This window comes from Hypanus sabinus, chromosome X1 (genome assembly GCF_030144855.1).
Source record: "Hypanus sabinus isolate sHypSab1 chromosome X1, sHypSab1.hap1, whole genome shotgun sequence".
Taxonomy (NCBI): domain Eukaryota; kingdom Metazoa; phylum Chordata; class Chondrichthyes; order Myliobatiformes; family Dasyatidae; genus Hypanus; species Hypanus sabinus.
The window spans coordinates 32,891,100-32,917,423 of record NC_082738.1 but is presented as its reverse complement, the minus strand read 5'-3'; the positions used below and the strand labels follow the sequence as shown (position 1 = coordinate 32,917,423).

The window sequence follows — 26,324 nt, the reverse complement described above, 5'->3', positions numbered from 1 at the left end:
CAGGAGAGAGTGATCATAATATGGTAGAATCACCCTGGAATTTGAGAGGGAGAAGCAAAAATCAGATGTATCAGTATAAAAGTGGAGTAAAAGGAATTACAGAGACTTGAGAGAGGATCTGGCCAAAGTTGATTTGAAGGGTACACTAGCAAGGATGATGGCAGAACAGCAATGGCTGGAGTTTCTGGGAGCAATTCAGAAGACGCAGGAAAGATGCATCCTGAAGATGAAGTATTCCAAAGACAGGATGACACAACTGTGACTGACAAGGGAAGTCAAAGCCAAAGAGAGGGAGTATAATAGAGCAAAAAGTATTGGGAAGTTAGATGATTGGGAAGCTTTTAAGAACCAACAGAAGGCAACAAGAAACCCATAAGGAGATAAAATATGAAATAATATCGAAGAGGATACCAGAAGTTTTTTCAGATATATAAGGAGTGAAAGAGAGGCAGAAGTGTGTGTATTTGCTATTACTGAGGAGAAGGTCTGAAGTCACTGTAAGTCACCTGGACCAGATGGTGTACACCTCAGGGTTCTGAAGGAGGTGGCTGAAGAGATTGTGGGGGCATCAGTAATGATCTTTCAATAATCACGTGATTCTGGAATGGTTCCAGTGTACCGAAAAATTGTAAGTATCACTCCACTCTTAAAGGAAGGAGGCAGAAGACTGGAAATTATCAACCAATTGGCATGACTTCTGTGGTTGGAAAGATGTTGGAGTCCATAATTAAGGGTGAGGTTTCAGGGTAGTTGGAGGCTCCTGATAAAATAGACCATAGTCAGCATGGTTTCCTTCAGGGGAAATCTTGCCTGACAAATCTGTTGGAATTCTTTGAGGAAATAAGATGCAGGATAGACAAAGGAGATTTGGTTGATGTTGGACAAGGTGCCACACATGAGGCTGCTTTACAAGCCATGCATCCGTGGTATTACAGGAAAGATTCCGGCATGGATAAAGCAGTGGCTGATTGGCACGAGGCAAAGAGTGGGAACAAAGAGAGATTTTTCTGGTTGGTGCCAGTGACCAGTGGCATTTAAGGTAAGGAATGGGTATGGTTTCGTAGCCAAGTTTGTAGGGGTCTGCGTTGGGCCCACTTCTTTTCATTTTGTGTCAATGATTTGGATGACGGAATTGATGGCTTTGCCCAGTTTGCAGATGATACATAGATAAATGGAGGGGCAGGTAGTATTGAGGAAATGGGAGTCTGCTTAAGGACTTAGATTGGGAGAAAGGGAAAAGAAGTGGCAAATGGAATATAGTGTAGGGAAGTGTGTGGTCATGCACTTTGGTAGAAGGAATAGAAGTGTAAACAATTTTCTAAATGGGGAGAAAATTCAAAAATGAGAGGTGCAAAGGGACTTGGGAGTCTTCCTGCAGGATTCCCTTGAGGTTAACTTGCAGGTTGAGTCAGTGGTGAAGAAGGCAAATGCAATGTTAGCATTCATTTTGAGGAGACTAGGATATAACAGCAAGGATGTAATGCTGAGGCTTTATAAGGCACTGGTCAGATCATACTTAGAGTTTTGTGAGCAATTTTAGGCATTTTATCTAAAAAAAAATGTGCTAGCGTTGGTGAGGTTTCAGAGGAGGTTCACGGGAATGATTAAAGAGTTAATGTATGAGGAGTGTTTAATGGTTCTGGGCCTCTACTTACTGGAGTTTCATGGAATGAGGGGGGATCTCATTGAATATTGAAAGGCCTGAATAGAGTGGACGTGGAGAGGATATTTCCAATAGTGGGGGTGTCTAGGATAAAGGTCACAGCCTCAGAATAGAGGGACATCCATTTAGAACGGGATGAAGAGGAATTTCTTTTACCAGAGTGTAATGAATCTCAAGGATTCTGGAAGTCCTGATGCAGTGTGCTGAGCAGCTGTGTGGAGCTCTCCAAGAAGGGTCGACTGAAAGTCTTTAATAACCATCTAGTGGCCCTGACCTCACACATCATGAAGACCCCAGAGAGGCTGGTCCTGGCTCTCCTCTGGCCCCTGGTCAGATCAGCCCTTGATGCCCTGCAGTTTGCCTACCAGGAGCACATTGGAGTCGATGATGCTGTTGTCTACCTGCTGAACAGAGCCTACTCCCATTTGATAAGCAGGGCAGCACCGTGAGGATCATGTCTTTTGATTTCTCAAGTGTCTTCAATACCATACAGCCCTCATTGCTGGGGGAAAAGCTTTGTTCAATGGTACATCTACTGTATTCTGTATAATGGACTACCTGACTGTCAGACCACAGTCTGTATGGTTTCAGAGCTGTGTGTCAGACATGGCTATAAGCAGCACTGCCCCACCCCCGGGGGTCTGCATTGGCTCCCTTCCTGTTTACTCTGTATACCTTGGACTTTAAGTAAAAAACTGACTCATGTCCTATGCACTAATTCTCTGATGACTCATCAATAGTTGGGTGTATAAAGGGAGGATGGGAGGATGAATACAGGGCCTGGTGGAGGACTTTGTCAAATGATTCAAGCTGAATCATCTGCAGCTCAATATCAGTAAGACAAAGGAGATGTAATGGACTTTAGGAAGACTAAGCCTGCACTGCTCCCTGTTACTATTGATGCTGAGGACGTGAGTAGAGCACCAACACAGAGGCTGTGTACAAGATGGGCCAGAGTCGCCTCTACTTCCTGAGGAGACCGAGGTCCTTTCCAGCATGCAGGCCTCTCCTTCACATGTTCTACCAGTCTATCGCCACCAGTACAATCTTCTATGAGGTGGTGTGCTGGGGCAATGGCATCAACATGGGTGATGTTAACAGGCTCGATAAACTGATTAGAAAGGCTGGGTCTGTTACAGAAGTCAAACTGGACACACTGGAGGCTGTGGTGGAACAAAGAACCCTCTTGAAAATCCTGGCAATTCTGAACAACGTTCCTCACCCTCTTCGTGCCACCTTGGCTGAACAGAGGAGCACTTTCAGTAACAGACTAGACAACTACACTGCTCCAAAGAGCATCATGTGAGGTCATTCTTACCCTTGGCCATTAGGCTCTCTAATGAGTCAACCTATCGCCAGGGAAGTGATAACCCCCCTCCTGTTAGACTGTTTGGGGTAACTTATTTTTTATTTTTTCTTACTTCTCCTAATATTTGAGCACTTGTAATGCTATGTAATTTCCTTTGGGATCAATAAAGTTAGAATAATCTCCAATGTGCATCTGCAGTCAAATTTTAGATGACATGCTGAATCTTTACAGGAGTAATGTATATGAAGGATGTAAGCAATAAAGTCAATTTAATTCAATTGAATTCCCAGAGTTATCCCTATTCCTTGTCTTGAACAAAGGAGTAACATTTGGCACCTTCTAATAATCTGGTATTACTCCTGTGGTGAGTGAGGATGCAAAGATCATCACCAAAGGCGCAGCAACCTGGCGTATTTTCCAATCGACTTACCTATCCTAATATTTCTCAAACGCATCCTTTTTTTGGTATCAACATGTTCCAACATATCAGCCTGCTTTACACTGTCTTCACAAAAGTCAAGGTCCCTCTCATTGGTGAATAAATACTGAAGCAAAATATTTAGTGAAGACTTCCCTGACCTTCTCCGATTGCAGGCACACAGTTCCTCTGCTATCCCAGATCAGTCCTACCCTCACTCTGGTCATCCTCCTGTTCCTCACATACGTCTAGAATGCCTTAGGGTTTTCCTTAATCCTACTCACCAAGGCCTTCTTGTGTCACCTTCCAGCTCTCCTAAGTCTGTTCTTCTGCTCCCTCCTGGCTACCTTGTAACTCTCCACAGTCCTGCTTGACTCTTGTTTCTAATGAGGGCAAGCATTGAAACCTCAAACATGGGGACACAGATTTGAGGTTTGTGGGGGTGGGGGAGTATTGGGCAAATAGTTTACACTGTAGAGTGTAGGGGCTTCTGTCAGAGGGAGGGGAATCTCTGGAATTCTCTGTCCCCTCCTCTGAGGGGTGTGGAGGCAATATCACTGGTTAGAAAAGGAGGGAGATAAATATTTGCAACCTCAGGAAGACCGATTGCTGCAGGGGATTTGGGACAGAAGAGGAGATGGGGTAGATCAGCCATGATTATAATGTGGTGGGGCAGGATAGAGGGCTGTGGCCAACCCCAGCTCCTGTTTCCATGTCTTTCTTCTCTGCTTTGACCCTGCAAATGGTATCTACTGGATCTTCCTGAACAGGATAGGTGCTGGTGAAGTCTTGGAAAACTGTGTTCCGTTTTGATCACTCTGCTGCAAGAAGGATGACATGAAGCTGGAAAGAGTGCAGAGGAGGTTTATGAGGATGTTAAAGATGAGGAGTAGCTTTACTTGTCACATGCATAATGAAGCATTCAGTGAAATGCATTGTTTGTGTCAAGGGTCACCATGCTTCTGGAGCCAACATAGCAGGCCCACAACATACTAACCCATACATCATTGGAATGTTGGAGGAAACCTACACAGTCACAAGGAGGAATTTAATTAAATCCCAATAACCAGTGCTGTAGAGCGTTAGGCCTACCACTACACTACCATACTGTCTGGGACTCGAGGGACCAAATGATAGAGAGGGGTTTGGGCAGGTTGGGATTTTTGTTAGGAGACTGAGGGGTAACCTTATCGAGATGTATAAAATCATGAGGGGCATAGATAGAAATGCAGTGAAGGAACACAGGATAGGACGGATGGTAAAAAGGCAAAGATGGTGTGCAGTCAGACTGTGAAGAAGGGCAGGCAGAAGAGAGGACAAAATTACAGCCAGCAAGGTGAGTATCAGTGCATTAGGGATACTGAATCAAAACGGGGTAGCAAATACAGTACTCAGTGTTATATCTCAATACACAGAGTATAAGAAATACGGTGGATGATCTTGTTGCACTATTACAGATTGTCAGGTCTGATGTTGAGGCCATCACTGAATCGTGGCTGAAGGATGGTTGTAGTTGGGATGTCCAAGGTTACACGTTGTATCAGAGGGATAGGAAGGTAGGCAGAGGGGGTGGTGTGGCTCTGCTGGTAAAGAATGGCTTCAAATCAGTAGAAAGATATGACATGGGATCAGAAGATGGTGAATCCTTGGGGTTGAGTTAAGAAACTGTAAGGGTAAAAGGACCCCGATGGCAGTTGTATACAGGCCTTCCAACAGTGGCTGGGATGTGGACCACAGGTTACAACAGGACATAGAAGAGGTGTGTCAAAAAGACAATCATCATGGGAGAACTCAACATGCAGGTCGATTGGGAAAACCAGGTTGATAATGGATCGGAAATGAGCAAATTTGTTGAATGCCCAAGAGATGGCTTTTTTGAGCAGTTTGTCATTGATCCGCTTCGGGGATTAACTATACTGGATTGGGTGGGACATAATGAACCAGAGGTGATTAGGGAGCTTAAGAGTTAAAGGATCCCTTAGGAGCCAGAAATCAGGTTGGTAATGGATCTCAAGAGAGCGAGTTTGTTGAATGCCTGTGAGATGGTTTTTTAGAGCAGTTTGTCATTGAGCCTACTGGGGGATCAGCTGTACTGGATTGGGTGTTATGTAATGAACCAGAGGCGATCAGAGAGCTTAAGGTAAAAGAACCCTTAGAGGTTGTGATCACTATATGAATGAGTTCAACTTGAAATTCAATCGGGAGAGGGTAAAGTCTGATTTAGCAGTATTTCAGTGGAGTAAGGGAAATTACAGTGGTATGAGAGAGGAGTTGGCCAGAGTAAATTGGAAGGAGATGCTGGCAGGGATGACAGCAGAGCAGCAATGGTGTGTGTTTCTGGGGAAAATGAGGAAGGTGCAGGATAGATGTATTCCAAAAACAAAGAAATACTCAAATGGCAAAATAGTACAACCGTGGCTGACAAGGGAAGTCAACGTTAATGTAAAAGCAAAAGAGAGTGCATACAACAAAGCAAAAATTAGTGGGAAGATAGAAGTTTGGGAAGCTTTAAAAACCTACAGAGAGCAACTAGAAGAATCATTAGGAGGGAAAAGATGAAATATGATAGTAAGGTAGTAAACAATATCAATGTGATTAGAAAACTCTCATCTTTCTTTAATTTTTATATACTTGAAGTAGAGTGGATATAGGACCACTAGAAAATGAGGCCAAAGAAGTAACGGGACAAGGAGATGGCAGATGAACTAAGTGAGTATTTTGCATCAGTCTTCACTGTGGAAGACACTAGCAGTGTGCCAGGTGTTGAAGAGTGCGAGGGAGGAGAAGTGAGTGCAATTACTGTTACAAGGGAGAAGGTGCTCAAAAAGCTGGAAGACCTAAGAGTACATAAGTCACCCGGACCAGATGAACAGCACCTTAGGGTTCTGAAAGAGGTAGTGATAGAGATTGTGGAGGCATTAATAATGATCCTCCAAAAATCATTGGACTCTGGCATGCTGCCAGATGACTGGATAATTGCAAATGTCACTCCACTCTCTAAAAAAGGTGAGAGCAGAAAGGAAATTATAGACCAGTTAGTCTGACCTCAGTGGGTGGGAAGGTGTTGGAGTCAATTGTTAAGGATGAGGTTATGAAGCCCTAGGGAACACAGGACAAGATAGGACAAAGTCAGCATGGCTTGCTTAAAGGAAAATCTTGACTGACAAACCTGTTGGAATTCCTTGAGATTACAAGTAGGATAGATAAAGGGATGCAGTGGATGTTGTATATTTGGACTTTCAGAAGGTCTTTGACAAGGTGCCACACATGAGGCTGCTTACCAAGTTAAGACCCATGGTATTACAGGAATACTACCAGCATGGTCAGAGCATTGGCTTATTGGTAGGAGGCAGCGAGTGGGAATAAAAGGATCCTTTTCTGGTTGACTGCCACTGACTTGTGTTCCGCAGGGGTTGGTGTTGGGACCGCTTTTTATGCTGTGTATCAATGATTTTGATGATGGAATATACAGCTTTGTTACCAAGTTTGCAGATGATACAAAGATTGGTGGAGGGGCAGGTAGTGTTGAGGAAACAGGAAGGCTACAGATCAGGAGAATGGGCAAGAAAGTGGCAAATGATACAGTGTTGGAAAATGCATGGTCATGCACTATGGTAGAAGAAATAAATGTGCAGACTATTTTCTAAATGGGGAGAAAATCCAAAAATCTGAGATGCAAAGGGACTTGGGAGTCCTTGTGCAGAACACCCTAAAGGTTAACCTGCAGATGAGTCGGTGGTGAGGAAGACAAATGCAATGTTAGTATTCATTTCAAGAGGTCTAGAATACAAGAGCAGGGATGTGATGCTGAGGCTTTATCAGGCACTAGTGAGGCCTCAACTTGAGTATTGTGAACAGTTTTGGGCTCCTCATCTTAGAAAATATGTGCTGGCATTGGAGAGGGTCCAGAGGAGGTTCACAAGGATGATTCCAGGAATGAAAGGGTCATCAGATGAGGAACGTTTGATGCTCTGGGTCTGTACTCACTGGAATTCAGAAGGACGAAGGGGGATCTCATTGAAGCCTTTTGAATGTTGAAAGGCCTAGACAGAGTAGCTGTGAAGAGGATGTTTCCCATGGTGGGAGAGACTAGGACAAGAGGGCACAGCCTCAGGATAGAGGGGCAGCCTTTCAAAACAGAGATTCTGAGAAATTTCTTTAGCCAAAGGGTGGTGAATTTGTTGTCACGTGCATCTGTGCAGGCCAGATTGTTGGGTCTATTTAAGGCAGATATTGATAGGTTCTTGATTGGACATGGCATCAAAGAAGGTCGGAAACTGAGATTGAGGAGGAGGGGAAAAAGGCTCGGCCATGATTGAATGGTGAAGCAGACTCGATGGGCCATATGGTCGAATTCTACTCCTATGTCTTATCTCTTGTGTCTAATGGACTAAACAGACTGGTTTAGATGGGAATCAGGTTCAATATGGACCAGTTGGGCCAAAGGGCCTGCTTCTGTGCTGTGTGACTCTGTGACTACGAGGAAGGGATCATTATTGGTCGAGTAGCAGAATCAAGGCTCAGTTATGGTTCCCATTTTCCATTTTCCCAGGCGATTTCTGTTCAAATATCCACATCTGTGTAATTCTTGATCAACAGGGTGATCGTCCAGAGAGCAGTGTGGACCTGCGAGGATCCCTGATTGAGTGGACCAAGGAGATGTCCAGCAAGAAGAACGTCTTCCGGGTACGCCTCTCAGTGCAATGCCCCACTAAGTCACAATTCCATAGTCCCAAGCCCACAGCTCTCTGAAAGTGGTCACTTAAGGAGACAGGATGAGAAAGCTGGCCTTCGAGGGTTGGGGCGCTGAGTGTGACAGTCAGAAGGTCATGATGAGGCTGTACAAAAATGTGCTGGAAATCACCGGGTGTTGGGGAGGTTAAGGGGGAGACTGAATGGGGACGTTGGAAATCACCGGGTGTTGGAAAGGTTAAGGGGGACACCGAATGGGGACATTGGAAATCACCGGGTGTTGGGGAGGTTAAGGGGGACACTGAATGGGGACGTTGGAAATCACCGGGTGTTGGAGAGGTTAAGGGGGACACTGAATGGGGACGTTGGAAATCACCAGGTGTTGGAGAGGTTAAGGGGGAAGACTGAATGGGGACATTGGAAATCACCGGGTGTTGGGGAGGTTAAGGGGGGAGACTGTATGGGGACGTTGGAAATCACCGGGTGTTGGGGAGGTTAAAGGGGAGACTGAATGGGGATGTTGGAAATCACCAGGTGTTGGGGAGGTTAAGGGGGAGACTGAATGGGGAAGTTGGAAATCACCGGGTGTTGGGGAGGTTAAGGGGGAGACTGAATGGGGAAGTTGGAAATCACTGGGTGTTGGGGAGGTTAAGGGGGAGACTGAATGGGGAAGTTGGAAATCACCGGGTGTTGGGGAGGTTAAGGGGGACACTGAATGGGGACGTTGGAAATCACCGGGTGTTGGGGAGGTTAAGGGGGAGACTGAATGGGGACGTTGGAAATCACCGGGTGTTGGGGAAGTTAAGGGGGTCACCGAATGGGGACGTTGGAAATCACCGGGTGTTGGGGAGGTTAAGGGGGAGACTGAATGGGGACGTTGGAAATCACCGGGTGTTGGGGAGGTTAAGGGGGACACTGAATGGGGACGTTGGAAATCACCAGGTGTTGGGGAGGTTAAGGGGGAGACTGACTGGGGACATTGGAAATCACCAGGTGTTGGGGAGGTTAAGGGGGAGATTGAATGGGGACGTTGGAAATCACCGGGTGTTGGGGAGGTTAAGGGGGACACTGAATGGGGACATTGGAAATCACCGTGTTGGGGAGGTTAAGGGGGAGACTGAATGGGGACATTGGAAATCACTGGGTGTTGGAGAGGTTAAGGGGGACACCGAATGGGGACATTGGAAATCACCGGGTATTGGAGAGGTTAAGGGGGAGACTGAATGGGGACGTTGGAAATCACCGGGTGTTGGGGAGGTTAAGGGGGACACCGAATGGGGACATTGGAAATCACCGGGTGTTGGGGAGGTTAAGGGGGACACTGAATGGGGATGTTGGAAATCATCGGGTGTTGGAGAGGTTAAGGGGGAGACTGAATGGGGACATTGGAAATCACCGGGTGTTGGGGAGGTTAAGGGGGACACTGAATGGGGATGTTGGAAATCATCGGGTGTTGGGGAGGTTAAGGGGGAGACTGAATGGGGACGTTGGAAATCACCGGGTGTTGGGGAGGTTAAGGGGGACACTGAATGGGGATGTTGGAAATCACTGGGTGTTGGAGAGGTTAAGGGGGAGACTGAATGGGGACGTTGGAAATCACCGGGTGTTGGGGAGGTTAAGGGGGAGACTGAATGGGGACGTTGGAAATCACCGGGTGTTGGGGAGGTTAAGGGGGAGACTGAATGGGGACGTAGGAAATCACCGGGTGTTGGGGAGGTTAAGGGGGGAGACTGAATGGGGACGTTGGAAATCACCGGGTGTTGGGGAGGTTAAGGGGGAGACTGAATGGGGACGTTGGAAATCACCGGGTGTTGGGGAGGTTAAGGGGGAGACTTAATGGGGAAGTTGGAAATCACAGGGTGTTGGGGAGGTTAAGGGGGAGACTGAATGGGGAAGTTGGAAATCACCGGGTGTTGGGGAGGTTAAGGGGGACACTGAATGGGACGTTGGAAATCACCGGGTGTTGGGGAGGTTAAGGGGGACACTGAATGGGGACGTTGGAAATCACCAGGTGTTGGGGAGGTTAAGGGGGAGACTGACTGGGGACATTAGAAATCACCGGGTGTTGGGGAGGTTAAGGGGGAGACTGAATGGGGACGTTGGAAATCACCGGGTGTTGGGGAGGTTAAGGGGGACACTGAATGGGGACGTTGGAAATCACCGGGTGTTGGAGAGGTTAAGGGGGAGACTGAATAGGGATGTTGGAAATCACCGGGTGTTGGGGAGGTTAAGGGGGGAGACTGAATGGGGACGTTGGAAATCACCGGGTGTTGGGGAGGTTAAGGGGGACACTGAATGGGGACATTGGAAATCACCGGGTGTTGGGGAGGTTAAGGGGTAGACTGAATGGGGATGTTGGAAATCACCGGGTGTTGGGGAGGTTAAGGGGGACACTGAATGGGGACGTTGGAAATCACCGGGTGTTGGAGAGGTTAAGGGGGACACTGAATGGGGATGTTGGAAATCACCGGGTGTTGGGGAGGGTAAGGGGGACACTGAATGGGGACGTTGGAAATCACCGGGTGTTGGAGAGGTTAAGGGGGACACTGAATGGGGATGTTGGAAATCACCGGGTGTTGGGGAGGTTAAGGGGGACACTGAATGGGGACGTTGGAAATCACCGGGTGTTGGGGAGGTTAAAGGGGGAGACTGAATGGGGACATTGGAAATCACCGGGTGTTGGGGAGGTTAAGGGGGGAGACTGAATGTGGACGTTGGAAATCACCGGGTGTTGGGGAGGTTAAAGGGGAGACTGAATGGGGATGTTGGAAATCACCGGGTGTTGGGGAGGTTAAGGGGGAGACTGAATGGGGAAGTCGGAAATCACCGGGTGTTGGGGAGGTTAAGGGGGACACTGAATGGGGACATTGGAAATCACCGGGTGTTGGGGAGGTTAAGGGGGAGACTGAATGGGGAAGTTGGAAATCACTGGGTGTTGGGGAGGTTAAGGGGGAGACTGAATGGGGAAGTTGGAAATCACCGGGTGTTGGGGAGGTTAAGGGGGAGACTGAATGGGGAAGTTGGAAATCACCGGGTGTTGGGGAGGTTAAGGGGGACACTGAATGGGGACGTTGGAAATCACCAGGTGTTGGGGAGGTTAAGGGGGAGACTGACTGGGGACATTGGAAATCACCGGGTGTTGGGGAGGTTAAGGGGGAGACTGAATAGGGACGTTGGAAATCACCAGGTGTTGGGGAGGTTAAGGGGGACACTGAATGGGGACACTGGAAATCACCGGGTGTTGGGGAGGTTAAGGGGGACACTGAATGGGGACGTTGGAAATCACCAGGTGTTGGGGAGGTTAAGGGGGAGATTGAATGGGGACGTTGGAAATCACCGGGTGTTGGGGAGGTTAAGGGGGACACTGAATGGGGACATTGGAAATCACCGTGTTGGGGAGGTTAAGGGGGAGACTGAATGGGGACATTGGAAATCACTGGGTGTTGGAGAGGTTAAGGGGGACACCGAATGGGGACGTTGGAAATCACCGGGTATTGGAGAGGTTAAGGGGGAGACTGAATGGGGACGTTGGAAATCACCGGGTGTTGGGGAGGTTAAGGGGGACACCGAATGGGGACATTGGAAATCACCGGGTGTTGGGGAGGTTAAGGGGGACACTGAATGGGGATGTTGGAAATCATCGGGTGTTGGAGAGGTTAAGGGGGAGACTGAATGGGGACACTGGAAATCACCGGGTGTTGGGGAGGTTAAGGGGGACACTGAATGGGGATGTTGGAAATCATCGGGTGTTGGGGAGGTTAAGGGGGAGACTGAATGGGGACGTTGGAAATCACCGGGTGTTGGGGAGGTTAAGGGGGACACTGAATGGGGATGTTGGAAATCACTGGGTGTTGGAGAGGTTAAGGGGGAGACTGAATGGGGACGTTGGAAATCACCGGGTGTTGGGGAGGTTAAGGGGGAGACTGAATGGGGACGTTGGAAATCACCGGGTGTTGGGGAGGTTAAGGGGGAGACTGAATGGGGACGTTGGAAATCACCGGGTGTTGGGGAGGTTAAGGGGGGAGACTGAATGGGGACGTTGGAAATCACCGGGTGTTGGGGAGGTTAAGGGGGAGACTGAATGGGGACGTTGGAAATCACCGGGTGTTGGGGAGGTTAAGGGGGAGACTTAATGGGGAAGTTGGAAATCACAGGGTGTTGGGGAGGTTAAGGGGGAGACTGAATGGGGAAGTTGGAAATCACCGGGTGTTGGGGAGGTTAAGGGGGACACTGAATGGGACGTTGGAAATCACCGGGTGTTGGGGAGGTTAAGGGGGACACTGAATGGGGACGTTGGAAATCACCAGGTGTTGGGGAGGTTAAGGGGGAGACTGACTGGGGACATTAGAAATCACCGGGTGTTGGGGAGGTTAAGGGGGAGACTGAATGGGGACGTTGGAAATCACCGGGTGTTGGGGAGGTTAAGGGGGACACTGAATGGGGACATTGGAAATCACCGGGTGTTGGGGAGGTTAAGGGGGACACTGAATGGGGACATTGGAAATCACCGGGTGTTGGGGAGGTTAAGGGGGACACTGAATGGGGATGTTCGAAATTACCAGGTGTTGGGGAGGTTAAGGGGGAGATTCAATGGGGACGTTGGAAATCACCGGGTGTTGGGGAGGTTAAGGGGGACACTGAATGGGGACATTGGAAATCACCGGGTGTTGGGGAGGTTAAGGGGGACACTGAATGGGGATGTTGGAAATCATCAGGTGTTGGAGAGGTTAAGGGGGAGACTGAATGGGGACGTTGGAAATCACCGGGTGTTGGGGAGGTTAAGGGGGACACCGAATGGGGACATTGGAAATCACCGGGTGTTGGGGAGGTTAAGGGGGACACTGAATGGGGATGTTGGAAATCATCGGGTGTTGGAGAGGTTAAGGGGGAGACTGACTGGGGACATTGGAAATCACCGGGTGTTGGGGAGGTTAAGGGGGAGACTGAATAGGGACGTTGGAAATCACCGGGTGTTGGGGAGGTTAAGGGGGACACTGAATGGGGACGTTGGAAATCACCGGGTGTTGGGGAGGTTAAGGGGGACACTGAATGGGGACGTTGGAAATCACCGGGTGTTGGGGAGGTTAAGGGGGAGACTGAATGGGGATGTTGGAAATCACCGGGTGTTGGGGAGGTTAAGGGGGAGACTGAATGGGGATGTTGGAAATCACCAGGTGTTGGGGAGGTTAAGGGGGAGATTGAATGGGGACGTTGGAAATCACCGGGTGTTGGGGAGGTTAAGGGGGAGACTGAATGGGGACGTTGGAAATCACTGGGTGTTGGAGAGGTTAAGGGGGAGACTGAATGGGGACGTTGGAAATCACCGGGTGTTGGGGAGGTTAAGGGGGACACCGAATGGGGACATTGGAAATCACCGGGTGTTGGGGAGGTTAAGGGGGACACTGAATGGGGATGTTGGAAATCATCGGGTGTTGGAGAGGTTAAGGGGGAGACTGAATGGGGACGTTGGAAATCACCGGGTGTTGGGGAGGTTAAGGGGGGAGACTGAATGGGGACATTGGAAATCACCGGGTGTTGGGGAGGTTAAGAGGGACACTGAATGGGGAAGTTGGAAATCACCGGGTGTTGGGGAGTTTAAGAGGGACACTGAATGGGGAAGTTGGAAATCACCGGGTGTTGGGGAAGTTAAGGGGGAGACTGAATGGGGACGTTGGAAATCACCGGGTGTTGGGGAGGTTAAGGGGGAGAGTGAATGGGGACGTTGGAAATCACCGGGTGTTGGGGAGGTTAAGGGGGAGACTGAATGGGGAAGTTGGAAATCACAGGGTGTTGGGGAGGTTAAGGGGGAGACTGAATGGGGAAGTTGGAAATCACCGGGTGTTGGGGAGGTTAAGGGGGACACTGAATGGGACGTTGGAAATCACCGGGTGTTGGGGAGGTTAAGGGGGAGACTGAATAGGGACGTTGGAAATCACCAGGTGTTGGGGAGGTTAAGGGGGACACTGAATGGGGACACTGGAAATCACCGGGTGTTGGGGAGGTTAAGGGGGACACTGAATGGGGACGTTGGAAATCACCGGGTGTTGGGGAGGTTAAGGGGGAGATTGAATGGGGACGTTGGAAATCACCGGGTGTTGGGGAGGTTAAGGGGGAGACTGAATGGGGACGTTGGAAATCACTGGGTGTTGGAGAGGTTAAGGGGGAGACTGAATGGAGACGTTGGAAATCACCGGGTGTTGGGGAGGTTAAGGGGGACACCGAATGGGGACATTGGAAATCACCGGGTGTTGGGGAGGTTAAGGGGGAGACTGAATGGGGACGTTGGAAATCACCGGGTGTTGGGGAGGTTAAGGGGGGAGACTGAATGGGGACGTTGGAAATCACCGGGTGTTGGGGAGGTTAAGGGGGAGACTGAATGGGGAAGTTGGAAATCACCGGGTGTTGGGGAGGTTAAGGGGGACACTGAATGGGACGTTGGAAATCACAGGGTGTTGGGGAGGTTAAGGGGGACACTGAATGGGGACGTTGGAAATCACCAGGTGTTGGGGAGGTTAAGGGGGACACTGAATGGGGACATTGGAAATCACCGGGTGTTGGGGAGGTTAAGGGGGACACTGAATGGGGATGTTCGAAATCACCAGGTGTTGGGGAGGTTAAGGGGGAGATTGAATGGGGACGTTGGAAACCACCGGGTGTTGGGGAGGTTAAGGGGGAGACTGAATGGGGACGTTGGAAATCACTGGGTGTTGGAGAGGTTAAGGGGGAGACTGAATGGGGAGGTTGGAAATCACCGGGTGTTGGGGAGGTTAAGGGGGACACTGAATGGGGATGTTGGAAATCATCAGGTGTTGGAGAGGTTAAGGGGGAGACTGAATGGGGACGTTGGAAATCACCGGGTGTTGGGGAGGTTAAGGGGGACACCGAATGGGGACATTGGAAATCACCGGGTGTTGGGGAGGTTAAGGGGGACACTGAATGGGGACGTTGGAAATCACCGGGTGTTGGGGAGGTTAAGGGGGACACTGAATGGGGATGTTGGAAATCATCGGGTGTTGGTGAGGTTAAGGGGGAGACTGACTGGGGACATTGGAAATCACCGGGTGTTGGGGAGGTTAAGGGGGAGACTGAATAGGGACGTTGGAAATCACCGGGTGTTGGGGAGGTTAAGGGGGACACTGAATGGGGACATTGGAAATCACCGGGTGTTGGGGAGGTTAAGGGGGACACTGAATGGGGACGTTGGAAATCACCGGGTGTTGGGGAGGTTAAGGGGGAGACTGAATGGGGATGTTGGAAATCACCGGGTGTTGGGGAGGTTAAGGGGGAGACTGAATGGGGATGTTGGAAATCACCAGGTGTTGGGGAGGTTAAGGGGGAGATTGAATGGGGACGTTGGAAATCACCGGGTGTTGGGGAGGTTAAGGGGGAGACTGAATGGGGACGTTGGAAATCACTGGGTGTTGGAGAGGTTAAGGGGGAGACTGAATGGGGACGTTGGAAATCACCGGGTGTTGGGGAGGTTAAGGGGGACACCGAATGGGGACATTGGAAATCACCGGGTGTTGGGGAGGTTAAGGGGGACACTGAATGGGGATGTTGGAAATCATCGGGTGTTGGAGAGGTTAAGGGGGAGACTGAATGGGGACGTTGGAAATCACCGGGTGTTGGGGAGGTTAAGAGGGACACTGAATGGGGAAGTTGGAAATCACCGGGTGTTGGGGAAGTTAAGGGGGAGACTGAATGGGCACGTTGGAAATCACCGGGTGTTGGGGAGGTTAAGGGGGACACTGAATGGGGATGTTGGAAATCATCAGGTGTTGGAGAGGTTAAGGGGGAGACTGAATGGGGACGTTGGAAATCACCGGGTGTTGGGGAGGTTAAGGGGGACACCGAATGGGGACATTGGAAATCACCGGGTGTTGGGGAGGTTAAGGGGGACACTGAATGGGGATGTTGGAAATCATCGGGTGTTGGAGAGGTTAAGGGGGAGACTGACTGGGGACATTGGAAATCACCGGGTGTTGGAGAGGTTAAGGGGGAGACTGAATGGGGACGTTGGAAATCACCGGGTGTTGGGGAGGTTAAGGGGGGAGACTGAATGGGGACATTGGAAATCACCGGGTGTTGGGGAGGTTAAGAGGGACACTGAATGGGGAAGTTGGAAATCACCGGGTGTTGGGGAGGTTAAGAGGGACACTGAATGGGGAAGTTGGAAATCACCGGGTGTTGGGGAAGTTAAGGGGGAGACTGAATGGGGACGTTGGAAATCACCGGGTGTTGGGGAGGTTAAGGGGGAGACTGAATGGGGACGTTGGAAATCACCGGGTGTTGGGGAGGTTAAGGGGGAGACTGAATGGGGAAGTTGGAAATCACAGGGTGTTGGGGAGGTTAAGGGGGAGACTGAATGGGGAAGTTGGAAATCACCGGGTGTTGGGGAGGTTAAGGGGGACACTGAATGGGACGTTGGAAATCACCGGGTGTTGGGGAGGTTAAGGGGGAGACTGAATAGGGACGTTGGAAATCACCAGGTGTTGGGGAGGTTAAGGGGGACACTGAATGGGGACACTGGAAATCACCGGGTGTTGGGGAGGTTAAGGGGGACACTGAATGGGGACGTTGGAAATCACCGGGTGTTGGGGAGGTTAAGGGGGAGATTGAATGGGGACGTTGGAAATCACCGGGTGTTGGGGAGGTTAAGGGGGAGACTGAATGGGGACGTTGGAAATCACTGGGTGTTGGAGAGGTTAAGGGGGAGACTGAATGGGGACGTTGGAAATCACCGGGTGTTGGGGAGGTTAAGGGGGACACCGAATGGGGACATTGGAAATCACCGGGTGTTGGGGAGGTTAAGGGGGAGACTGAATGGGGACGTTGGAAATCACCGGGTGTTGGGGAGGTTAAGGGGGGAGACTGAATGGGGACGTTGGAAATCACCGGGTGTTGGGGAGGTTAAGGGGGAGACTGAATGGGGAAGTTGGAAATCACCGGGTGTTGGGGAGGTTAAGGGGGACACTGAATGGGACGTTGGAAATCACAGGGTGTTGGGGAGGTTAAGGGGGACACTGAATGGGGACGTTGGAAATCACCAGGTGTTGGGGAGGTTAAGGGGGACACTGAATGGGGACATTGGAAATCACCGGGTGTTGGGGAGGTTAAGGGGGACACTGAATGGGGATGTTCGAAATCACCAGGTGTTGGGGAGGTTAAGGGGGAGATTGAATGGGGACGTTGGAAACCACCGGGTGTTGGGGAGGTTAAGGGGGAGACTGAATGGGGACGTTGGAAATCACTGGGTGTTGGAGAGGTTAAGGGGGAGACTGAATGGGGAGGTTGGAAATCACCGGGTGTTGGGGAGGTTAAGGGGGACACTGAATGGGGACATTGGAAATCACCGGGTGTTGGGGAGGTTAAGGGGGACACTGAATGGGGATGTTGGAAATCATCAGGTGTTGGAGAGGTTAAGGGGGAGACTGAATGGGGACGTTGGAAATCACCGGGTGTTGGGGAGGTTAAGGGGGACACCGAATGGGGACATTGGAAATCACCGGGTGTTGGGGAGGTTAAGGGGGACACTGAATGGGGACGTTGGAAATCACCGGGTGTTGGGGAGGTTAAGGGGGACACTGAATGGGGATGTTGGAAATCATCGGGTGTTGGTGAGGTTAAGGGGGAGACTGACTGGGGACATTGGAAATCACCGGGTGTTGGGGAGGTTAAGGGGGAGACTGAATAGGGACGTTGGAAATCACCGGGTGTTGGGGAGGTTAAGGGGGACACTGAATGGGGACATTGGAAATCACCGGGTGTTGGGGAGGTTAAGGGGGACACTGAATGGGGACGTTGGAAATCACCGGGTGTTGGGGAGGTTAAGGGGGAGACTGAATGGGGATGTTGGAAATCACCGGGTGTTGGGGAGGTTAAGGGGGAGACTGAATGCGGATGTTGGAAATCACCAGGTGTTGGGGAGGTTAAGGGGGAGATTGAATGGGGACGTTGGAAATCACCGGGTGTTGGGGAGGTTAAGGGGGAGACTGAATGGGGACGTTGGAAATCACTGGGTGTTGGAGAGGTTAAGGGGGAGACTGAATGGGGACGTTGGAAATCACCGGGTGTTGGGGAGGTTAAGGGGGACACCGAATGGGGACATTGGAAATCACCGGGTGTTGGGGAGGTTAAGGGGGACACTGAATGGGGATGTTGGAAATCATCGGGTGTTGGAGAGGTTAAGGGGGAGACTGAATGGGGACGTTGGAAATCACCGGGTGTTGGGGAGGTTAAGGGGGACACCGAATGGGGACATTGGAAATCACCGGGTGTTGGGGAGGTTAAGGGGGACACTGAATGGGGATGTTGGAAATCACCGGGTGTTGGGGAGGTTAAGGGGGAGACTGAATAGGGACGTTGGAAATCACCGGGTGTTGGGGAGGTTAAGGGGGACACTGAATGGGGACATTGGAAATCACCGGGTGTTGGGGAGGTTAAGGGGGACACTGAATGGGGACGTTGGAAATCACCGGGTGTTGGGGAGGTTAAGGGGGAGACTGAATGGGGATGTTGGAAATCACCGGGTGTTGGGGAGGTTTAGGGGGAGACTGAATGGGGATGTTGGAAATCACCAGGTGTTGGGGAGGTTAAGGGGGAGATTGAATGGGGACGTTGGAAATCACCGGGTGTTGGGGAGGTTAAGGGGGAGACTGAATGGGGACGTTGGAAATCACTGGGTGTTGGAGAGGTTAAGGGGGAGACTGAATGGGGACGTTGGAAATCACCGGGTGTTGGGGAGGTTAAGGGGGACACTGAATGGGGATGTTGGAAATCATCGGGTGTTGGAGAGGTTAAGGGGGAGACTGAATGGGGACGTTGGAAATCACCGGGTGTTGGGGAGGTTAAGAGGGACACTGAATGGGGAAGTTAGAAATCACAGGGTGTTGGGGAAGTTAAGGGGGAGACTGAATGGGGACGTTGGAAATCACCGGGTGTTGGGGAGGTTAAGGGGGACACTGAATGGGGATGTTGGAAATCATCAGGTGTTGGACAGGTTAAGGGGGAGACTGAATGGGGACGTTGGAAATCACCGGGTGTTGGGGAGGTTAAGGGGGACACCGAATGGGGACATTGGAAATCACCGGGTGTTGGGGAGGTTAAGGGGGACACTGAATGGGGATGTTGGAAATCACAGGGTGTTGGGGAAGTTAAGGGGGAGACTGAATGGGGACGTTGGAAATCACCGGGTGTTGGGGAGGTTAAGGGGGACACTGAATGGGGATGTTGGAAATCATCAGGTGTTGGACAGGTTAAGGGGGAGACTGAATGGGGACGTTGGAAATCACCGGGTGTTGGGGAGGTTAAGGGGGACACCGAATGGGGACATTGGAAATCACCGGGTGTTGGGGAGGTTAAGGGGGACACTGAATGGGGATGTTGGAAATCATCGGGTGTTGGAGAGGTTAAGGGGGAGACTGACTGGGGACATTGGAAATCACCGGGTGTTGGAGAGGTTAAGGGGGAGACTGAATGGGGACGTTGGAAATCACCGGGTGTTGGGGAGGTTAAGGGGGGAGACTGAATGGGGACATTGGAAATCACCGGGTGTTGGGGAGGTTAAGAGGGACACTGAATGGGGAAGTTGGAAATCACCGGGTGTTGGGGAGGTTAAGAGGGACACTGAATGGGGAAGTTGGAAATCACCGGGTGTTGGGGAAGTTAAGGGGGAGACTGAATGGGGACGTTGGAAATCACCGGGTGTTGGGGAGGTTAAGGGGGAGACTGAATGGGGACGTTGGAAATCACCGGGTGTTGGGGAGGTTAAGGGGGAGACTGAATGGGGAAGTTGGAAATCACAGGGTGTTGGGGAGGTTAAGGGGGAGACTGAATGGGGAAGTTGGAAATCACCGGGTGTTGGGGAGGTTAAGGGGGACACTGAATGGGACGTTGGAAATCACCGGGTGTTGGGGAGGTTAAGGGGGAGACTGAATAGGGACGTTGGAAATCACCAGGTGTTGGGGAGGTTAAGGGGGACGCTGAATGGGGACACTGGAAATCACCGGGTGTTGGGGAGGTTAAGGGGGACACTGAATGGGGACGTTGGAAATCACCGGGTGTTGGGGAGGTTAAGGGGGAGATTGAATGGGGACGTTGGAAATCACCGGGTGTTGGGGAGGTTAAGGGGGAGACTGAATGGGGACGTTGGAAATCACTGGGTGTTGGAGAGGTTAAGGGGGAGACTTAATGGGGACGTTGGAAATCACCGGGTGTTGGGGAGGTTAAGGGGGACACCGAATGGCGACATTGGAAATCACCGGGTGTTGGGGAGGTTAAGGGGGAGACTGAATGGGGACGTTGGAAATCACCGGGTGTTGGGGAGGTTAAGGGGGGAGACTGAATGGGGACGTTGGAAATCACCGGGTGTTGGGGAGGTTAAGGGGGAGACTGAATGGGGAAGTTGGAAATCACCGGGTGTTGGGGAGGTTAAGGGGGACACTGAATGGGACGTTGGAAATCACAGGGTGTTGGGGAGGTTAAGGGGGACACTGAATGGGGACGTTGGAAATCACCAGGTGTTGGGGAGGTTAAGGGGGACACTGAATGGGGACATTGGAAATCACCGGGTGTTGGGGAGGTTAAGGGGGACACTGAATGGGGATGTTCGAAATCACCAGGTGTTGGGGAGGTTAAGGGGGAGATTGAATGGGGACGTTGGAAACCACCGGGTGTTGGGGAGGTTAAGGGGGAGACTGACTGGGGACATTGGAAATCACCGGGTGTTGGGGAGGTTAAGGGGGAGACTGAATAGGGACGTTGGAAATCACCGGGTGTTGGGGAGGTTAAGGGGGACACTGAATGGGGACATTGGAAATCACCGGGTGTTGGGGAGGTTAAGGGGGACACTGAATGGGGACGTTGGAAATCACCGGGTGTTGGGGAGGTTAAGGGGGAGACTGAATGGGGATGTTGGAAATCACCGGGTGTTGGGGAGGTTAAGGGGGAGACTGAATGGGGATGTTGGAAATCACCAGGTGTTGGGGAGGTTTAGGGGGAGATTGAATGGGGACGTTGGAAATCACCGGGTGTTGGGGAGGTTAAGGGGGAGACTGAATGGGGACGTTGGAAATCACTGGGTGTTGGAGAGGTTAAGGGGGAGACTGAATGGGGACGTTGGAAATCACCGGGTGTTGGGGAGGTTAAGGGGGACACCGAATGGGGACATTGGAAATCACCGGGTGTTGGGGAGGTTAAGGGGGACACTGAATGGGGATGTTGGAAATCATCGGGTGTTGGAGAGGTTAAGGGGGAGACTGAATGGGGACGTTGGAAATCACTGGGTGTTGGGGAGGTTAAGGGGGAGACTGAATGGGGACGTTGGAAATCACCAGGTGTTGGGGAGGTTAAGGGGGACACTGAATGGGGATGTTGGAAATCATCGGGTGTTGGAGAGGTTAAGGGGGAGACTGAATGGGGACGTTGGAAATCACCGGGTGTTGGGGAGGTTAAGGGGGGAGACTGAATGGGGACATTGGAAATCACCGGGTGTTGGGGAGGTTAAGGGGGAGACTGAATGGGGACGTTGGAAATCACCGGGTGTTGGGGAGGTTAAGGGGGAGACTGAATGGGGACGTTGGAAATCACAGGGTGTTGGGGAGGTTAAGGGGGAGACTGAATGGGGAAGTTCGAAATCACCGGGTGTTGGGGAGGTTAAGGGGGACACTGAATGGGACGTTGGAAATCACCGGGTGTTGGGGAGGTTAAGGGGGACACTGAATGGGGACGTTGGAAATCACCAGGTGTTGGGGAGGTTAAGGGGGACACCGAATGGGGATGTTGGAAATCATCGGGTGTTGGTGAGGTTAAGGGGGAGACTGACTGGGGACATTGGAAATCACAGGGTGTTGGGGAGGTTAAGGGGGAGACTGAATAGGGACGTTGGAAATCACCGGGTGTTGGGGAGGTTAAGGGGGAGACTGAATGGGGACGTTGGAAATCACCGGGTGTTGGAGAGGTTAAGGGGGAGACTGAATGGGACGTTGGAAATCACCGGGTGTTGGGGAGGTTAAGGGGGGAGACTGAATAGGGACGTTGGAAATCACCAGGTGTTGGGGAGGTTAAGGGGGACACTGAATGGGGACACTGGAAATCACCGGGTGTTTGGGAGGTTAAGGGGGACACTGAATGGGGACTTTGGAAATCACCGGGTGTTGGGGAGGTTAAGGGGGAGATTGAATGGGGACGTTGGAAATCACCGGGTGTTGGGGAGGTTAAGGGGGAGACTGAATGGGGACGTTGGAAATCACTGGGTGTTGGAGAGGTTAAGGGGGAGACTGAATGGGGACGTTGGAAATCACCGGGTGTTGGGGAGGTTAAGGGGGACACCGAATGGGGACATTGGAAATCACCGGGTGTTGGGGAGGTTAAGGGGGAGACTGAATGGGGACGTTGGAAATCACCGGGTGTTGGGGAGGTTAAGGGGGGAGACTGAATGGGGACGTTGGAAATCACCGGGTGTTGGGGAGGTTAAGGGGGAGACTGAATGGGGAAGTTGGAAATCACCGGGTGTTGGGGAGGTTAAGGGGGACACTGAATGGGACGTTGGAAATCACAGGGTGTTGGGGAGGTTAAGGGGGACACTGAATGGGGACGTTGGAAATCACCAGGTGTTGGGGAGGTTAAGGGGGACACTGAATGGGGACATTGGAAATCACCGGGTGTTGGGGTGGTTAAGGGGGACACTGAATGGGGATGTTCGAAATCACCAGGTGTTGGGGAGGTTAAGGGGGAGATTGAATGGGGACGTTGGAAACCACCGGGTGTTGGGGAGGTTAAGGGGGAGACTGAATGGGGACGTTGGAAATCACTGTGTGTTGGAGAGGTTAAGGGGGAGACTGAATGGGGAGGTTGGAAATCACCGGGTGTTGGGGAGGTTAAGGGGGACACTGAATGGGGACATTGGAAATCACCGGGTGTTGGGGAGGTTAAGGGGGACACTGAATGGGGATGTTGGAAATCATCAGGTGTTGGAGAGGTTAAGGGGGAGACTGAATGGGGACGTTGGAAATCACCGGGTGTTGGGGAGGTTAAGGGGGACACCGAATGGGGACATTGGAAATCACCGGGTGTTGGGGAGGTTAAGGGGGACACTGAATGGGGACGTTGGAAATCACCGGGTGTTGGGGAGGTTAAGGGGGACACTGAATGGGGATGTTGGAAATCATCAGGTGTTGGTGAGGTTAAGGGGGAGACTGACTGGGGACATTGGAAATCACCGGGTGTTGGGGAGGTTAAGGGGGAGACTGAATAGGGACGTTGGAAATCACCGGGTGTTGGGGAGGTTAAGGGGGACACTGAATGGGGACATTGGAAATCACCGGGTGTTGGGGAGGTTAAGGGGGACACTGAATGGGGACGTTGGAAATCACCGGGTGTTGGGGAGGTTAAGGGGGAGACTGAATGGGGATGTTGGAAATCACCGGGTGTTGGGGAGGTTAAGGGGGAGACTGAATGCGGATGTTGGAAATCACCAGGTGTTGGGGAGTTTAAGGGGGAGATTGAATGGGGACGTTGGAAATCACCGGGTGTTGGGGAGGTTAAGGGGGAGACTGAATGGGGACGTTGGAAATCACTGGGTGTTGGAGAGGTTAAGGGGGAGACTGAATGGGGACGTTGGAAATCACCGGGTGTTGGGGAGGTTAAGGGGGACACCGAATGGGGACATTGGAAATCACCGGGTGTTGGGGAGGTTAAGGGGGACACTGAATGGGGATGTTGGAAATCATCGGGTGTTGGAGAGGTTAAGGGGGAGACTGAATGGGGACGTTGGAAATCACCGGGTGTTGGGGAGGTTAAGAGGGACACTGAATGGGGAAGTTGGAAATCACCGGGTGTTGGGGAAGTTAAGGGGGAGACTGAATGGGGACGTTGGAAATCACCGGGTGTTGCGGAGGTTAAGGGGGAGACTGAATGGGGACGTTGGAAATCACCGGGTGTTGGGGAGGTTAAGGGGGACACTGAATGGGGATGTTGGAAATCATCGGGTGTTGGAGAGGTTAAGGGGGAGACTGACTGGGGACATTGGAAATCACCGGGTGTTGGGGAGGTTAAGGGGGAGACTGAATAGGGACGTTGGAAATCACCGGGTGTTGGGGAGGTTAAGGGGGACACTGAATGGGGACATTGGAAATCACCGGGTGTTGGGGAGGTTAAGGGGGACACTGAATGGGGACGTTGGAAATCACCGGGTGTTGGAGAGGTTAAGGGGGAGACTGAATGGGGACGTTGGAAATCACCGGGTGTTGGGGAGGTTAAGGGGGACACTGAATGGGGATGTTGGAAATCATCGGGTGTTGGAGAGGTTAAGGGGGAGACTGAATGGGGACGTTGGAAATCACTGGGTGTTGGGGAGGTTAAGGGGGAGACTGAATGGGGACGTTGGAAATCACCAGGTGTTGGGGAGGTTAAGGGGGACACTGAATGGGGATGTTGGAAATCATCGGGTGTTGGAGAGGTTAAGGGGGAGACTGAATGGGGACGTTGGAAATCACCGGGTGTTGGGGAGTTTAAGGGGGGAGACTGAATGGGGACATTGGAAATCACCGGGTGTTGGGGAGGTTAAGGGGGAGACTGAATGGGGACGTTGGAAATCACCGGGTGTTGGGGAGGTTAAGGGGGAGACTGAATGGGGACGTTAGAAATCACCGGGTGTTGGGGAGGTTAAGGGGGAGACTGAATGGGGACGTTGGAAATCACAGGGTGTTGGGGAGGTTAAGGGGGAGACTGAATGGGGAAGTTCGAAATCACCGGGTGTTGGGGAGGTTAAGGGGGACACTGAATGGGACGTTGGAAATCACCGGGTGTTGGGGAGGTTAAGGGGGACACTGAATGGGGACGTTGGAAATCACCAGGTGTTGGGGAGGTTAAGGGGGACACCGAATGGGGATGTTGGAAATCATCGGGTGTTGGTGAGGTTAAGGGGGAGACTGACTGGGGACATTGGAAATCACCGGGTGTTGGGGAGGTTAAGGGGGAGACTGAATAGGGACGTTGGAAATCACCGGGTGTTGGGGAGGTTAAGGGGGACACTGAATGGGGACATTGGAAATCACCGGGTGTTGGGGAGGTTAAGGGGGACACTGAATGGGGACGTTGGAAATCACCGGGTGTTGGGGAGGTTAAGGGGGAGACTGAATGGGGATGTTGGAAATCACCGGGTGTTGGGGAGGTTAAGGGGGAGACTGAATGCGGATGTTGGAAATCACCAGGTGTTGGGGAGTTTAAGGGGGAGATTGAATGGGGACGTTGGAAATCACCGGGTGTTGGGGAGGTTAAGGGGGAGACTGAATGGGGACGTTGGAAATCACTGGGTGTTGGAGAGGTTAAGGGGGAGACTGAATGGGGACGTTGGAAATCACCGGGTGTTGGGGAGGTTAAGGGGGACACCGAATGGGGACATTGGAAATCACCGGGTGTTGGGGAGGTTAAGGGGGACACTGAATGGGGATGTTGGAAATCATCGGGTGTTGGAGAGGTTAAGGGGGAGACTGAATGGGGACGTTGGAAATCACCGGGTGTTGGGGAGGTTAAGAGGGACACTGAATGGGGAAGTTGGAAATCACCGGGTGTTGGGGAAGTTAAGGGGGAGACTGAATGGGGACGTTGGAAATCACCGGGTGTTGCGGAGGTTAAGGGGGAGACTGAATGGGGACGTTGGAAATCACCGGGTGTTGGGGAGGTTAAGGGGGACACTGAATGGGGATGTTGGAAATCATCGGGTGTTGGAGAGGTTAAGGGGGAGACTGACTGGGGACATTGGAAATCACCGGGTGTTGGGGAGGTTAAGGGGGAGACTGAATAGGGACGTTGGAAATCACCGGGTGTTGGGGAGGTTAAGGGGGACACTGAATGGGGACATTGGAAATCACCGGGTGTTGGGGAGGTTAAGGGGGACACTGAATGGGGACGTTGGAAATCACCGGGTGTTGGGGAGGTTAAGGGGGAGACTGAATGGGGATGTTGGAAATCACCGGGTGTTGGGGAGGTTAAGGGGGAGACTGAATGGGGATGTTGGAAATCACCAGGTGTTGGGGAGGTTTAGGGGGAGATTGAATGGGGACGTTGGAAATCACCGGGTGTTGGGGAGGTTAAGGGGGAGACTGAATGGGGACGTTGGAAATCACTGGGTGTTGGAGAGGTTAAGGGGGAGACTGAATGGGGACGTTGGAAATCACCGGGTGTTGGGGAGGTTAAGGGGGACACCGAATGGGGACATTGGAAATCACCGGGTGTTGGGGAGG

The 26,324-nt window shown here is 51.6% G+C and overlaps 1 protein-coding gene across 7 annotated transcripts in view; it reads left to right on the top strand.

Annotated features, from left to right (window-relative positions):
- arhgap9 (Rho GTPase activating protein 9) overlaps positions 1 to 26,324 on the top strand; it is a 264,445-nt gene that overhangs the window by 81,357 nt on the left and 156,764 nt on the right. For all 7 annotated transcript variants that reach the window (XM_059956259.1, XM_059956258.1, XM_059956256.1 and 4 more), the window contains one exon: positions 7,990 to 8,076. In XM_059956259.1, coding sequence (XP_059812242.1) covers positions 7,990 to 8,076 — 87 coding nt within the window. The remainder of the gene's footprint in view (positions 1 to 7,989; positions 8,077 to 26,324) is intronic.